Below are 17481 nucleotides of genomic sequence, written 5' to 3'. Positions count from 1 at the left end.
GAGAGGGTATCCCCAAGTGCTGATTCTAAAGACCATAACAAAATGCTACATTCTTACATTTATTCTGCAAAATTATAGGCTAATGGGGCAAAATAGTTACATGCATGTTTCTAATGCATTTCATGAGTATTTTGCCTACCAGTATTTTAATTGAGTGCAAAGCTCTCTTGATTTTTTAGATAATCCTCTTTATGGCTTGAAAAAGGTGGTTTTTCAGTAACATGAAAATCTTTTATGTATCTTTAAATATGGTGAAGAGTAAAATATGATGCATCTGGGATTTGATTAGTGGTAGTTTGAGTTCATAAAAAAAAAGATAAGATAAAGAAAACAAACACAAAAGGCAACAGAGGTTACATAATTCCATTAAATTATGTTTATGGTTTTACTTGTCAGTATTTTGTAATACAAAATGGTTATCCTGGAGTCTTTTTTACCAGTATTTGTCACTAATTAGTGTATACAAATTACCTTTGGTATAAATCACGTTTTCCTGGTTGTCTTGGTGTCTACTAAATCAGAGCTCTTGCAGTTCATGAACTTTTACTGTTGTCAGTTTTTGCTTGTGCTTTTCTTGCTGATGTATCTCAAGGTTCTACCTTCTCTCCAAAGGTTTCCAACAACTGTGATTCCATTTTTGTGAATGGGAAGGAAATGAAGAGCAAGGTGGACACAATTGTGAACTTCACCCACCAGCACTTCACCTCCCAGTTTGAGGTCACTGTGTGGGCACCCCGACTACCCCTGCAGATTGAGATCTCGGACACGGAGCTGAGTCAGATCAAGGGCTGGAGGATCCCAGTGGCCTCCAACAGAAGGTGAGGGGCCAGAGAGGACTACGGGCCTGATCCTCCTTGGCCCAGATCTTTGTATGATGCAAACTGGCCCTGAGGGACCCAGGTCCTGGGGAAGCAACACCCACAGTGGGTAACAGTGGGCTGTGTGTGGGGTTCAGATGGATCTGACTTGAGTACTTACTAGTGCTTTGCCATGAGGAAATTATAATGAGGATAATAATAGTAATAACAATAATAGTAACTACTTCATGGAGTAGTTGCTAGAATTCAGTAAAATGATGCAATGCATAAAAAGCACTTACCACAGGACCTGGCATTTAGGATGCAGCTATTTTCCATTCTCCACTTTACCATTGTTTATTCTTATGTTACTCATTCTCAGTTCTCCTGCTTGTAGATGTCAGCTATCACCATGGAGCACAGTATAGTGGTTAGGACTGTGGGTTCTGGAATAAGGCAGTCTGTGTTTTAACCCTGGCTTTACCACTTGTAGCTGTGTGACATTGAGCCTGTGACTTAACCTATCTATTCCTCAATTTCCTCATCTATAAATTGGGGATAATAGGATAATAATATTACTGAAGAGTTGTTCCAAGAATTCAGTGAAATGATGGATACCATAGTAGTAGACAGATTTCTAAAAATGACTCCTCCCCCACTCCAAGATTCCCATCTCCTGCTTATCCAATCAAACACTAGTAGTGCTGAAAGGGGATTTTACAGATGTAACTACAATCCCAAATCAGTCAGCCTTAAGATGTAGCCATTATCCAGGTAGATGGGGCCCATCGATGAACCCTTTGAAAGCAGAGTTCCCTCTAGGTGGTAGAAAAATGGGGGAAGCTGGAGAGAGATTTGGGGGTGAGAACAACTTTATGGGATGTTAATGGCTTTGAAGATTGATTGAGCCATGTGCCAAGGAATGAGGGCAGTCTTTAGGAGCTGAGAGCAGCCTCTGGATGACAACCATCTGGGAAATAGGGCCTCAGTTCTATAATCATAGGAGCTTAATTCTGCCAACCTGACTGATCTTAAAAGCAGATTGTTCCCTAGATCCTCCAGATAAGAGCCCAGGCTGGCCAATACCTTGATTTTGGCCTTCGGAATCCCTATGCAGAGAACTCAGTTAAGCCTGCCTGGACTACCGACCCACAGAATTGTGAGCTAATAAACGGATGTTGTTTTAAACCATGAAGGTTGTGGTAATTTGCTATGCAACAATAGAAAACTAATAAAGATATTATTACCTAGTGGTGGAGTACAGCCATAGCACATACCTCAAATGTGAGCATGCCTTTGGAATCAGGTGGTGGGTGCAGGCTGGAAATATTTTGAGAAACATAATGGAAAAAGCCTAGGTCGCCTTGAACAGACTTAGTAGAAATGTGGATGTTAAAGACACTGCATATAATACGTGAGGAGCATTGTAGAGAAATCCTAAATCATCTACAGAAAGCTTAAATCATTGTGAACAAATGGTTAGTAGAAATTTGAACTTTAAAAATGCTGCCAGTGAGGGTTTAGAGGGAAGTGAGGAACATGGATCCTTGATAGGGAAGACAGAATGCTTAGCAAAATTTGTGTCCTGCAGTTATGTGGCAAGCAAGTGAGGTTGGATATTCAGTTAAGGAGATTTCCAGGCAAAGAGTTGAACGTGCAACTTGGATTCTTCTTGCTGCTTATAGTAAAATTCAAGAGGAGAAATAAATGGAGGGAAGGACTGTTAAACAAAAAGGAACAAGGACCTGATGATGTTAAAATTTTCAGCATCCCCAGAGGCAAATGATGGAAAAATTAAGAATTCACTGTCAGAAAAGTATGCTCTAAAGCTAAGGATGGGACTCTGAAACCCTTTGCTGAAACGTGAAGGGCAGGCCTAGGGAAATGATGCTGCCCTGCATGTCTGGTACCTCCCACGCTCTCCTTAGCCCAGGGAAGGGCGCTGTGCTCCTATAGGCAAACCAGCAGGGATGGAGGGGGAGCCGGGAACACGGTGGGAACAAAACAAAACAATGTCACGAAAGGGCTCTAAAACCAAATTGTCATTAGAACCAAACTACACAAAAGTGGGCCAGGACCTATGTACTAAAAGAAGACAAATTTGACTAAAATAGATTTTAGTGGGATCCAGACTTTTTTTTATCATAATATCTAAAATGTCCAGAATGTAATGGAAAATCACTTGTCATACCAAAATTGGGTAAACCATAAGTTAAATAAGAATAGACAATCAACTGATGCCAATGCCCACATAAATCAGGTATTAGGATTACCTAATCAAGATTTTAAAGCAGCCATACAAAGAAAATTTTCAAAAAAGCTTTTAGTAAGGAATTACAAATACTGTTGAAACCAATGAAAAAGTAGAAAATCTCAGTGAAGAAACATAATTTACAATAAAGCACCAGATATAAATTACAGGACTGAAAATCACTGTAACTGGGGAAAAAACCTCAATGAATAGGCTCACTAGTGCAGTGGGGATGACAGAGGATAAAATCAGTGAACTTGAAGATAGATGATAGAATTTTGCAATCTGGATAAAAGAGATAACAGACTGGAAAAAAATGAATAGAGCATCAGGAACTTGTGGAACAAAAACAAAAGAACTAAAATTCCTATCATTAGAATCTGAGGAGAGGGGAAAGAGTGCAGGGCTAAAACAGTATTTGAAGGAATAAGGCTGAAAACTGCTCAAATGTGGCAGAAGACATAAACTTACAGATTCAAAAATCCGAGGGAAGCAAAAAAATTATAAACCCAAAGAAATTCATGCCAAGACATATAGTAGTTAAACTTCTGAAAGACAAAGGAAAACTCTTAAAATCATCCAGAAAGAAATTACACCAATTTGAATGATAATGAATTTCACACCTGAAACCATGGAGGCCAGAAAGACTTGGCAGGACATTGTTCAAGTACTGAATGAAAAAAAACCTGTCAGCCTCAAATTCTACATTTGACAAGAGTATCCTTGAGGAAGGAAGGGGAAATAAAGACATTCTTTTTTTTTTTTTTTTTTTTTAATTTTTTTTTTTTTATTTTTTTTTAAATTTTATTTTGTCGATATACATTGTAGCTGATTAATGCTCCCCATCACCAAAACCTCCCTCCCTTCTCCCTCCCCCCCTCCCCCCGAACCATGTCCTTTCTGTTTGTTTGTTGTATCAACTTCAAATAATTGTGGTTGTTATATCTTCTTCCCCCCCCCCGGTTTTGTGTGTGTGTGTGTGTGTGTGTGTCTGTGTGTGTGAATTTATATATTAATTTTTAGCTCCCACCAATAAGTGAGAACATGTGGTATTTCTCTTTCTGTGCCTGACTTGTTTCACTCGGTAGAGAATTTGCTTCCAGGAGACCTGCCCTTAAAGAATGGCTAATGGAACTTCTCTAAACAAAGAGGGGCCGACCCCGTGGCGCACTCGGGAGAGTGCGGGCGTTGGGAGCGTGGCAGTGCTCCCGCCGCGGGTTCGGATCCTATATAGGGATGGCCGGTTCGCTCGCTGGCTGAGCGTGGTGTGGCCGGTCACAAAAAGACAAAAAAAAAAAAAAAAAAAAAAACAAAGAGAAAATGGTAACAGAAAAACATTGGGAACTTCAGAAAGGTCAAAAGAATGACAGGATGGGTAAAAATAGTGTTAAACAGGACAGACTCTCCTCTTCATGAATTTCTTAAATCCTATTTGGTGGTCGAAGCGAAAATCATGAGATCTTCTGATGTGGTACTTAAAGTATGTAGATGAAATAAAACAATTATATTCTTAAAAGTGGAGAGGGTAAAGGGACTTACATGGAAGTAAGGTATCTACACTCAAAGTGGTAAAACTTTGATATCATTAGGCCATAGTAAGTTATGCATTTATGTTAAGTTGCATACACACACATGCAAACAAGTGCTTATGAAAACTGGCTAAATCTGAATAAGCTCTGTGTGTATCAATGCCAATTTCCTGGTTTTGATATTGTCCTATAGTTATGAAGATGTTAACTTTGGGGTGCTGGATAAACAGTATATGGACATTCTTTACATTTCTTTTTAAGAGTCAGTGAATTTGTAATTATTTCAAAATTAAAAGTTTTAAAAAATAAGTAGGATACAATCTGTCTTAAAATAACAGAATTCTTTTGATTTACCAATACAACATTTCTAAAATTTTAAATGTTCACCAACCACTTTTACAATACCGCCACTTTTTAATGAAACATATAATACACTTAATAGGGTTCTTCTTTCAATTTTATCCATTTATTTAAGGGAAATGTTATGTCACTAGCACAAGTGGACAACTAGTATTATTTATCATGAAATAAATTTAACCTAAAATTATTACAAAGAAAATGAAACAATATTATTAAATTCTGAGTAGATACTGTTGTCTGCCTGTGTGAGTTTGTCTTTATTAATTAATGGAAACTACCAAGTATCAGAGAAACATTAAAGACATCCTAGCTCTGAACTGAGACATTCCTTGTGATGTATTCAGAAGAATTGAAAAATAAAATAGGAATAATTTTTCAGTATGTCGTTCAATGATTTTGAAGCTATGCTCCTTTGCCACCTAAAATCATCTCTCTTACCCATAGAAATATTCACCCCTTGCTTTGGGAAACCCAAATTGCTGTGTTGCTGTGCTGGTGAAAATTTCCCGTATTACTTTGTAAATGGTTCTCAGACCTTTCAGGGAGGGAGACTGGCATGTTGTAAAGAAGGTGGATTTCAGAAGTCAAATGGAACTGGATCCAACTCTGCTAATTAGCAATTGTCTGGGCCACATATTAACTGCTCCAGCTGTGGTTTCTTCATGCAAAAATAGGAAACTGTTTTATGGTTGTTGACAAGGTGAGAGAAGTTGGCTATAAAAAGGGAGAGGACACTTACAGAGGGGGCAGCTGGCCTGGGCTTGGACCCGCCTCTGCAGATGATCAGTGGGGTGGCCTTGGCTTTGGCTTCCTCATTGGTAAGATCAAGGTAATAATTCAACCTCTCTCTGTGGAGACTACATAAGTCACATATGTGTGGTTGGCGTGTGCTACATGATTGAGCTATGTAAGCTGCCATTGCTACATAGAGCACATGGAACAGGGCACACAGTAGGTCTAACTCAATACACATGAGTTGCTGCCCCTTTCTCCCCTGGCTCAAGTCCTCGTCCACTGATGGTCACAGACTAGTCAGCAGTCACCACCGTGCTCTCATAAAAGGACACAAGACAGGTTCTTCTTGAGGGGAAGGTTCTGGAATTGCAGAACCGGAAAACCTTTTTCAGGTGGGGTGAAACCTTTGTGTGACAGGCGGGGGTCAGAGGAGAGCATGTTCCAGGATGAAAGAAAGGGCCAGAGCCCTAAGGAAGGAAGGGAAAGGCCAGGACGGGACTAGAGTGATGCATTTCAGATATGTTAGTGGTAATGCAAGTGGCAACTATTTTAGATTAGGGCAGGGTGGTGGTGGGAGAGGTGTACTGTGGCAACCTTCAGGGCCATTAGCTCAGAGAAAACTGCTTCTGTAGAGATGGAAAGAGCCTCAGCAAAAAGGAGGCTGGGTGTTTGAACTGCCCCAAGCCAATGGTTCGTGATTAGTCTTTGCAGTTCCTGAAGGACTGTTCCTAAAGTGTCTCCGCACCTTGACCTACTCGATCCTCACGCACACCTGTGAGGAAGGAAAGGCAGCCTCTCTTATTTTCATTTCCAGGGTGAGCATCTCACTTTCCCTCCACAGACATGAAGTTCTGCTTCATTCCCACATGGGGGATAAAATGATAAATTTTCAGAACACAGAGGACAGAGATGCCACCTCTGCCTATCCTGGGCCTGAGTCTCCTGCAGCCTTGGGCCGAGTGGAGGCAGGAGCTTCACTTGCTGTCCATGTTCCACGTGTGAAGCAGCCCATGCAGCACATGGCGATAGCCAGAAAGTGCTTATTGAGTGAATGAGCAGATGCATGAGCACATCTGGCAGGAGGAAGAGCATTTCATTTCATCCTGCACAGTCACACGGAATCTGACAAACAAGGGCAAATAAAACTTCTTAACAATGAGGGTGTTTACTCTGATTTGGTTTGTTTGTGCTCCAGGCCTACCCGGGAGAGTGATGATGAGGAAGACGAGGAGAAGAAGGGACGAGGGTGCTCCCTGCAGTACCAGCACGCCGCGGTGCGCGTCCTCACCCAGTTTGTAGCCGAGTCGCCTGATGCAGGTCAAATGACCTACATGCTGGGCCCCGACTGGCAGTTTGACATCACCGACCTCGTGACCGAGTTCATGAAGGTGGAGGAGCCGAAAATTGCTCAGTTGCAAGATGGCAGGACCCTTGCTGGTCAGGAGCCAGGAATAACCACAGTACAGGTAGAGGCTGTCCACTCCTAGCCCCTTCCCCTAACACCAGCCTGCATCGATGAGTGTCCGGGTAGATGCTGTGGTGCAGGGTTGTGTGTGTGTGTGTGTGTGTGCACATGCATGTATTGAGTCTGTGTGTGTATGTAAGAGGATCATGAGAAGCAATAGAGTATTCATCAATTTTAATAACCTAAACTAAGATTAATTTTTACGTTTGAGAGAGTTGAGAAAAATGTCTAATCTCTTTCACCAGAGAAAGCTAAATGGAACACATAATGTAAGCAATCTTCCAAGTGTGATACACTTTTTGTATATCACTGATAGAAGGTGGCAGAACCTCTGAAAGCTAGATTTCTCCCCTTAACCTTGAAGTTTAACAAATTAGCTATATTATACCTAAACAATAGATAAAATTTTAGAAAACATATCTGCACTAAAGATAATAAAATCTATAGTTAAATGGTCTCTATTTTATCATGGTAATAGTATGATAAATAAAAATAAAAATAGTAAAACTATTTTCTAGCCAATTTTGGCAGGATAATTATGCAGAAATGGTGCAACATATTTTCTTTATACCATTTTAAAATGTACTGCTCATAGTTGATTAAGTCATATTTTAGGTATTGCCGAAGTTAATTTTTGACAAAACTGGATTAAACATGTTATAGTCTATATTTTTTCCTAATGTGTAAAAAATTACCACAAATTTAGCATCTTAAAACAACACCAACTTATTCGCTCATATTTCTTTTTTTCTTCAAAATAAAATTGATTTTTAAAAATTTTTTATTTTACTTCTCAATATACATTGTAGTTTATTTTCATGCCCCTTTACCCATTCCTGTGCACTTCCTTCCCTCCCCCACCATATCATATCTGTTCACTTGACTTAAATAGTTCAAGGAATTTTTGTGGTTATTCTGTCTTCTTGAGATGGAAAAAGCTATGCAGACATTTATATGGAACAACAAAAGACCACGCATAGCCAAAGCAATCCTGAGGGGGGCGGGGGGAAGCTGGAGGCATAACACTACCTGACTTTAAACTATATTACAAAGCTATAATAACCAAAACAGCATGGTACTGGCATAAAAATAGACACATGGATCAATGGAATAGAATAGAGATCCCAGAAGCCAATCCATATGCCTACAGCCACCTGATCACTGACAAAGGCAGCAAATCTATATACTGGGGAAGGGACTGCCTTTTCAACAAGTGGTGCTGGGAAAACTGGATACTCATATGTAGGAGAATGAAACTAGACCTGTACCTTTCACCATATACCAAAATCAACTCAAAATGGATTAAAGAATTAAGTATACATCCTGAAACAATAAAACTCTTTAAAGAAAGCATAGGGGAAACACTCCAGGAAGTAGGAATGGGAACAGACTTCATGAATAGGACCCAAAAAGCACAGGTAACTAAAGGAAAAATAAACAAATGGGATTATATCAAACTAAAAAGCTTCTGCACAGCAAAAGAAACAATCAAAAGAGTAAAAAGACAACCAACAGAGTGGGAGAAAATATTTGCAAAATATACATCTGACAAAGGATTAATACTTGCTCATATTTCTGTAGCTCAGCAGTCCAGGTGGGCTAGTCTGTGTTCTATGTGCAGGGTACTGCAGGCTGAAATGGTGGGCTGGGCTGGGCTCTTATCCAGGAATTTGGGGGAAGATTGGCTTCCAAGCTTATTCAGGTTGTTGGAAGAAATTAGTTATTTCTGTGTATAAGACTGGGGTCCCTGTTTCCTTGTTGACTGCCACTCTCTGCTGCAAGAAGCCACCTGCATCCCTTCTCATGTGGTTACTTCATCTTCAGTAGTGGCTGGATCAAGTGTTTCTCACACCTTGAATCTCTCTGACTTTCCCTTCTGCCACCAGCCAGGGAAAACTCCCTACTTTAAGGGCCAATGTGACTACATTGAGTCTACCTGTATCATTCAGGAAACCTCCCTGTTTTAAGGCCAACTGTCCCATGTACTATAACATGATCACAAGAGTTCTTTCTTGTCACGTCCACAAGTACCAGGGATCAGGGCAGGACATCTTTGGGGGACTGTTCTAAAATTCTGCCTACTGCATATTCCTCTCCAGGTCTTAGTCATCCCTGGTTGCCCAGTAGGTAGATGCTTCTTAGGGCATTAAGATTCCCTTTCCAACTTCACTTAACTGGTTTATCCAGTGATGACACAGCAACTCACAAAGTTATAATTATTGTCCTATAGTGAACATCCACCTGCCTACCAGAAGGGACATGAGCAGAAGATGGCTAAGCACCAATTCCTTAAAGAATTTTAACATAATTCTGCCAGTTTCAAAGCATAAATATTAGTTGTTAGGAAAATGTTACTCTTGGAGTGCCTAGTACCAAGGTGGAGATATATATATATATCTGAAAAAATATATATATATGAAATATATATATGAAAATATATATATATTTTGCATCTGGCTAGTACAGAGATCTGAACCCTTTATATTGGTGTTGTACATACGATGCTCTCCCAAGTGAGCTAACTGGTCAGCCCTAGGTGGGCAATTTTTAGTTGTCACCTAAATTAAGCTCTTCTCAGAAAATATACTGCTATTATCATCATATGAATTAAAAGAATGAAAATGGGCCAAGATGATCTTAACTCCTTCAGCTAGTGAGAGTAATTGAACAATATCATAACACTTATTTACAGAGTTTCCCTCAGTACATTCATTTATCAGAGAGCTAGAAGAACACTTTGTTTTCACCAATTAAAGAGTTTAAATGGTTATGAAGAGCAGAGACATGAGCTTTCTTGCTTACCTTGAAGGTCCTCTCGCCTCTCTCTGACTCCATTCTGGCTGAGAAGACAGTGATTGTCCTGGATGACCGAGTCACCATTGCAGAACTGGGTGTGCAGCTTGTGGCTGGCTTATCTCTTTCCCTGCAGCCTCACCGAGCAGACAAAAGGGCCATTGTCTCAACAGCAGCTGCCCAGGATGTTCTTCAAGCCCCACAACAGGTAAGATTTCCATAGGCACTGTGTCCCTGGTCAATCGAGGCAACTTCTCTCTTGGTTATCATCTCCTACCAAAAAGATCAGTAGAGCACTCATAGCTAGGACTAGTGATTCTTGAAGCTCCTTCTGCTTCTTATCTAGGCTATTCTCTCTCTGGGAAAATATTCAGAGGCTTGGATACTTTTTTCCTTCTATTTGCTTTTACACACTGAACACATGTCCACATGCCATTTGCTTTTCAGAGGGCTTATCTGTGCTAGACACAGGTACTGCTAGAGCATGACCAGAGGATTCATGTTCTTACTTTTGCCAAAGCAGGTGGTTTTTGAAACTTGGAAATTCCATTTCAGCTACTTGAACAAGCATGGCTAACAGGCACCAAATTTCTACTGTTTATTGCAATTATCGTCAACTTTAAAACTCCCCTCTATCTTTAAACTTTTACAAATTGTTTATGAAGATGCCAGGGGCACTGTGCCTCTCAAATAAGCCAGCCTCATACTGCATCTTTTACGAAGTACTCCCAGCCAGTGTGTGTTGTGCTTCATCAGCACTGGCTTCCTAATAATGAAGTTCTAAGTGGTATTATCTTGAGCAGTAGCCTGATTAGTTGCACCTGAAATTGATTCAGATAAATTGCCTGATCTTTCAAAATGTTTTTAGAAAGGTCAAAGTCAAATTCTGTTGTATGCATGCAATAAATTATTAAAAATTTTAATGCATTCATTAAAGTATATTATTTGTTCTTCAAACCAATGGGGCTACAGCACATTATCTGTGTCAGGTCAAGGCATGACAAGAATTGTTCAAGATTACAAAACATAGTGCATTTCTCTGTGTATATTTAAAGAATTTATATAGGAAATCATATTTATGTTTGCAAATTTGAAGGAACCTGATTATAACATAATGCTTTGGTTTCATTTTCCTTAGGAAGCAATAGTCAGTTCTTGGATATTGTTCAGTGATGGTTCAGTGACACCTCTAGACATTTACGATACCAAGGATTTTTCAATTACTGCCTCATCATTGGACGAAATGGTGGTGTCTGTCCAGCCAAACCTTGAGTCCAGATGGCCGGTTGTGATTGCAGAAGGTGAAGGGCAAGGACCCTTGATTAAGTTAGAAATGATGATTAGTGAACCTTGTCAGAAGACCAAGAGGAAGAGTGTTCTTGCTGTGGGTAAAGGAAATATCAAGGTCAAATTTGAACCAGGTATTGAGCACCAAGGAGGCACCAATGATATTGAGGGGATAAATCGGGAATATAAAGACCACCTCAGTAATTCCATAGAGCGTGAAGGGAACCAGGAGAGAGCAGTTCAGGAATGGTTCCAGCATGGCGCATCAGTTGGCCAAGAGGAAAGTACCAATAAAAGCACAACCCCACAGTCTCCTATGGAAGGGAGGGATAAGAAGTTACTTAGGAGTGGTGGTCCAGATACCTTCACAAGCTTCCCCACTCAAGGGAAGTTACCGGAACCCAATAATCCTGGTGATCTTACAGTGACCTCAAGAGGGTTAACAGACTTGGAGATTGGCATGTATGCCCTGCTCTGTGTCTTCTGCCTGGCCATTCTGGTCTTCTTAATCAACTGTGTGGCATTCGCTTGGAAATATAGACACAAAAGGTTTGCTGTGAGTGAGCAAGGCAGCATCCCCCATTCCCATGACTGGGTCTGGCTGGGGAATGAAGTGGAACTTCTGGAGAACCCCGTTGACATCACACTCCCATCAGAGGAGTGCACCACCATGATAGACAGGGGGCTGCAGTTTGAGGAGAGGAACTTCCTTCTGAATGGCAGCTCCCAGAAGACTTTCCATAGTCAACTGCTCAGACCTTCTGACTATGTCTATGAGAAAGAAGTTAAAAATGAACCTATCAGTTCTTCGGGCCCAAAGAGGAAGCGAGTCAAGTTTACTTCCTACACCACCATCCTCCCAGAGGACGGCGGCCCCTACACCAACTCCATCCTGTTTGACAGTGATGACAACATCAAGTGGGTCTGCCAAGATATGGGGCTGGGGGACTCGCAGGACTTTAGAGACTATATGGAAAGACTGCAAGACCAGATGTAAACTCCTTTCTTATGTTTGTACTCACCTTTATGCCTTCTGTTTTTTGAATGGTGGAGCAGAGAGTTTGATCAGCAATAGGGGATGATCTAACAAAGTTTATTTTGTGGAGGTCTGGTGGGATCCCTTCCTAAGCAGGTATCAGAGGTTTGGAGAGCTAGAGCAGCTGTGTGTTAAGCCAGGAAATGCTTCTAAAACAGCCACATGTAGGGACTGGAGAAACTCTAAGGCATCAGTTTTATTTGCTGCCTGGTACTAGCTCAGTGAGAATATAATAAACCTGACCCCGCAGACATTGTTAGTCATCTCATGATAAATGGCCATGTGGAATTAGAAAAGATTTGGGTGTGATTTTTGTATTCCTAGACCTTTTAAAGCACAGTGGACTCTTATTGCCCTTGGCCTGAGTTTAGACATACATGAAAGTTAACTGAATGTAGCTCTCCTTACTTGTTACGAGCGCTGCTCATTATTTTTATATACATTTGCACCTGCACCTGTTCCTTTGACCTCTCAAATTCTTTTTGAGACACAAAAAGAAGAAATTGCAGTCTTTTCTTTGAGGTCTGTTTGATTTACATATGAGTTTCGTTCCTTGGGGTTTGCCTTGCCATGTTGTCTCCTGGGTCTCCATGTGGGATGTCAGGTTTTTCCAGTTTTACACCCTTCATTGTTTAGGGACAGCATTTAATCATCTTGTTCTCGCTATTTTCCCCCTCCTTTCATTGCTGAACTTTCTTGTATAAAACTGGGACAAGGGGTTTTACTTAAAATGTTAATATACTGTGAGGGAGGACCATCTCTATACAGTTTTTTACATGATGCTTCAAAAATTTGGAGCAAAGTTATGAGTCACAAACATTTGTTTTTATCCTCTGCTTGTTGAAAATTCATGGGGAACTCCTGGAGTGCATTTCTGAGGGCAAAAAGACCCCAGCATAGCTGTATTTATACAAGTGATTTGTGATCAATGCAATTATTATTCAAACTGAAATCTAAAAGTAGAATTGATCAACATAGAGGGGTTATGCCTAGAAAATAGCTGCAGGTTAAACTTTCCATTTTGCCAGAACACAAACTTAAAAAGGTAAGTAGAATGATGTTTCAAGTTAGCAATACATAGGAATTCATCCAGACAATGACCAAAAAATAAATTCTCAATTATGACTCTGGCAGAGATAAAACCTTTACAGGGTATGCATTGGTGGAAAAAAGCAATTGGTTTTCCCCCAAAATTCATAAAAATAAATGACTGTTCCGAACTGTTCTCAGGAAGCAGCTATTATGAGAAAACAACAGCTATCGAAAAATCAAAGTGGCAAGACAAAAAAGAAATTCCTGCGTATTTTTAAAATAAAATATTATTTAAAGAACATCATGAATTGTCTCAAGCAAAGCAAAAATTTCAGATTAGGAAAATGTGACATTTTTATTTATTAAGACAATATTGTTGGAAAAGCAGACAATGGACTATTATGCCTCATTATGAGTTTTAATGATCCACTTGTGTCTTGAAGAAATAGAATTTTAAAGGGCAAAAATAAGAACGACTTGCAGGAGATCACCTGAAGCAGTTGCCCGACTCCAAATGGCTGATGACTGAGCTGTTCAAAAGAGAGGCATCCAATTGTTCTCTTATTGCAGATTTCTGTGGATGGGAACATGACAACCCAGCCTCCTCTAGCCAGAAAGTGGCTGCCATTAAGTTCTTCCTGTACCTCCCACAGGACTACATTGTGTTTGTGAACAGTACTGAAATTGTAGGTGACATAGGCCTGACCCCTCCAGGCCTGTGTTCAGTTGGTTCTGTAAGTGTTTAAAATGGGGCTTAGGAAATGAAGCTGGTGGAGTTCCAAAAATCTTGCAATTTGACTGGAGAATGAAGTCAAGAGATCCAGGCATTAGCTGCAAAAGGAGTTTGCAAGGAGATGGATGACACCTTTCAGGAAGAGCTCCTCAGTTAGCCAAAGGCTTTTCCAAGGGTTTGATGGGGGTGTAGCCCAAAAACAACTGTGGAGGACTGAAGACAAGTTTGCACACTAATCGACACGTAGCTATCCAGATGTGTCCAGCTTCTTCGATGAGACTTTTTCAGTTCTCTCTCCCTTTTCATTTTCAACAGTCCAGAAATAATGGGAACTCATTTCTGCAAGTGAAGAAACTCAATTGAAGCAGGAGAAATTTCTCCCATGCATATAGCAGGCTGCCTCCCACTGGTAAAGTAAGACAGTGTGGGGGTATAATTTGGGAAGGGGCAAAGGAAATTAGCATTGTCATGGAGAGCATTATTAAGGAGCAAGCAGACAAATCAGAGCATTTCCTACTATGGGAGTGAGTGCTTGATAGGGTGCAGGGGGCAGAATGGAGAGCATTCTAATGTGACAGTGGTTTCTCCACAGAGCTGGGAACTGACCACGGTCCTGAAGGTGCCTGTTGTGGATAACTTAGTCACCCAGAGTGATACAGCCTCTGTAGAGTCACCTTCGTTTTGTGTTAAAACTCAGTTCGAAATAAAAATCACGTGGAAGGGGGAAGGGTTCCTTTTACCATGTAACATACACTCTCACATATATAAACACATACATATACTCGTGTGTGCATGTGTGTATGTGTGTGTGTGTGTAAGAATACCGAAGAGCCAGAAAATAAACTATTTAGTGGGAATCAACTGTGACTCTCACTTGTTCTCATATTTTGCATGAGCACTATTCATCATAACAGAACTGAAGTGTTTTCTGCTCTAAATATTTCCTGCAGATGATAAACCATGGGTTATATCACCTTGCTTTCCAGCACAATTATTAGGTACTGTACCCCATAATATCAAAACTAAAGTGGGGAGAAAGATATAAACTATTAAGCCTTGAAATCCAATTTCCTGGGGGCCAGGCATTTGCCTGGATTTTCCAGGTTTTTATTGCTGAGATACCCAAATTATTGCTCTCATATATAAAGTCCCCTCCTTTCCCATGAGAACAGAATGCTCAGACTCCTCCCGAGGGAGACATCAGCAAGCCTCGAGAGAGGGCTGTGAACCCCGGGGTCACATGGGAGGTTCATATGCTACCTGCTGACCACACGACCTGGAACAGTTGAGGATGGGGACCATTGTCTCCGGGGTTCAGATGCACTGCCTCAGATTGCAGGGGTTGAGAAGCAGCTGCCACATCAAAGAACTGGAGTTTAAACATACAGGTGTGTTGCATTTGAAAGAAAGCATGAAGAAAGACACTGCAAGTTCCCCCTAGAAGAACAATGCCTAACAAACCTCAGAATACTCCATGTGTTCCAAGAGAGGGAATAATTTGACTTCCTACATGTTTTATATTGCACACTGGCCAGGGTAAATTCCCAGACTACAGTAATCCTTAGTATCTAGACAGAAAGTTTCTATTTGCAAACATTAATGCAGGGAAAAATGGATTAATTTTTGTCCCATTGCCACATCTGTAGACTAATTTGTACCTTGCTAATTTTTAAGTTTTAGAAAGTTTGCCTTTGTGCATTTTGATCAGCGTTCTTGTTTCACTCTTTTAGGGAGGGGTCTTCCCAATGTTGGTATGTTAGGACCACAGTAAAGGCTCTGTCCATCAGAGAAGAACTATTCAGTCCAACAGCAAGGAGCACAGAGGGTGTTCCTTTCATATGCATCTTCCGTGTCACCAGCACCATGTGTTTTCTATTCTCATCATCTAAGAAATGGTCTCAATTTTCCATTCCAGTCTCTGTGAATGATGCAATAGATGGTTTATACACTCAGCAGCCCTCTTCTGCACTAAAATTATATATGTGCAATGTAATGCTTATCACCTATTATGTGAAAGGACAGTATGAATGGTGGAAAAGTTATGCTAAAATAGGGGTAGCAGATATTTTTGTATGTAATATAGGCAATATACTGAAACACTGAGAGGTGTATTGGAATAAATACATTTTAAAATAAAAGCATGCAAAACTGTAGCTTTTAAATGTACAAACATCTCACTCCAAAGTATCTGAAAGATGGTGGGGAAATGCTGAACTGAGAATTCTGGCCTGGAAAGGACGTGGCTCATGTTTGGATTGTTAATGGAATCTGCTGGAACATTTTGATCTTACTCTTCATTTCTTTCGGATTTTTCCCTTTCTTTTTTTCTGGAACTATTTCAAAAATAAAGTGACTTCATTTTCCAGCCTATTCTAACCACAGGGTAATTCATCATTTTTAACCTGAAAATAAACATTTAAACATTCTTTAATGGTTTCATTATTTTTATCCACATATTCCAATTTTAGTATCGGCATCTGTTTGGTTAGCTATATTTATAGGTATATTTTTCTTTTCAGCAGAGATTTTAATACCCTTGAGGCAGTGATAAATGGACACCAAAAGAAAACATTTCTTAAAAGTTGTGAACAGCATTTACTTTTAAAAAACTTCTCTTTTCTTCTAGCATGCTGGGAAAAACGTTTTTCCAGTTGTCTCTGAAAGAGGGCTAGTGTTTCTCACATCTTTGTCTGGGGTCAACTGTCTCAAAACTCAGTGCTGAGCTGTATGATGCAGGAGGTTTTTGATAGCCTTTGACCTCTGTCTCCCTTTTAGTCTTGGCTTGTCAATGGCTTGGTTATGTGTATGTATTTGGGGCAAGGGCTTGTATGGGGTCAAGGGCTTGGGGTGCTGAAGACCCAGATAGGCAGAGCTCTAGAGACATAGTAAGATACAAGACAATTGGGGGTTTGTCTCATAAGGCTGAGGCTAAGTTTCAGCTGGAACACTGGTGGGTGCATTGGCTAAGTCCCTACGGGCTCTCTGCTGGCGTGGGTGTGTTCTTTGAACTGTCAACATCACCTTTAGCGTTCTGGCAAATGCCAGCCCTTGCTTTCAGGATGAATAAGGATGTCCCTTTGGCAATAACTTGACATGTCATAATAAATGTCCCATACCATAATGTCCCATACCTGGAGAAAGCCTGGTCTTTCTCCAGGCCCTACAGACATCATTTAAATAACTGGATGTACATATAGGAGTTAGCTTTGTGAAATTGAGGTTTTCTTGCCTCTAAAATGTTGGCAGCAAATGAGCCAAAATGCTCTCCCAGGTGTACAGACCCACCCCCATCAGAATGATTGCTCAGCACTTTGAGTAATTGTGCCCCACTAACAGCTCCCTCCTCTTTTTCCTTCAAATGTAGAACGACTGAGCCACAGAACCCAGTAGGTTCTCCCTAAAGTGCATGTATACAGTTTAGTAAAATTTGTTTCATAAAGAGAAGGAAAAGGAAAGTTTGAAA

The 17481-nt window shown here is 40.4% G+C and overlaps 1 protein-coding gene across 1 annotated transcript in view; it reads left to right on the top strand.

The window, feature by feature from the left end:
- Nucleotides 1-12214, top strand: part of LOC134370719 (transmembrane protein 132B) — a 314265-nt gene extending 302051 nt beyond the window's left edge. Inside the window, exons 5-8 of the mRNA XM_063087726.1 lie at nt 613-818; nt 6868-7138; nt 9947-10138; nt 11069-12214. Of these exons, the coding sequence (XP_062943796.1) occupies nt 613-818; nt 6868-7138; nt 9947-10138; nt 11069-12214 (1815 nt within the window). The remainder of the gene's footprint in view (nt 1-612; nt 819-6867; nt 7139-9946; nt 10139-11068) is intronic.
- The last annotated feature ends 5267 nt before the right edge of the window (nt 12215-17481 follow it).

This window comes from Cynocephalus volans, chromosome 2, assembly GCF_027409185.1.
Source record: "Cynocephalus volans isolate mCynVol1 chromosome 2, mCynVol1.pri, whole genome shotgun sequence".
NCBI lineage: Eukaryota > Metazoa > Chordata > Mammalia > Dermoptera > Cynocephalidae > Cynocephalus > Cynocephalus volans.
Note: the sequence above shows the minus strand (reverse complement) of the source record. Positions and strands in the feature narration are given on the sequence as shown.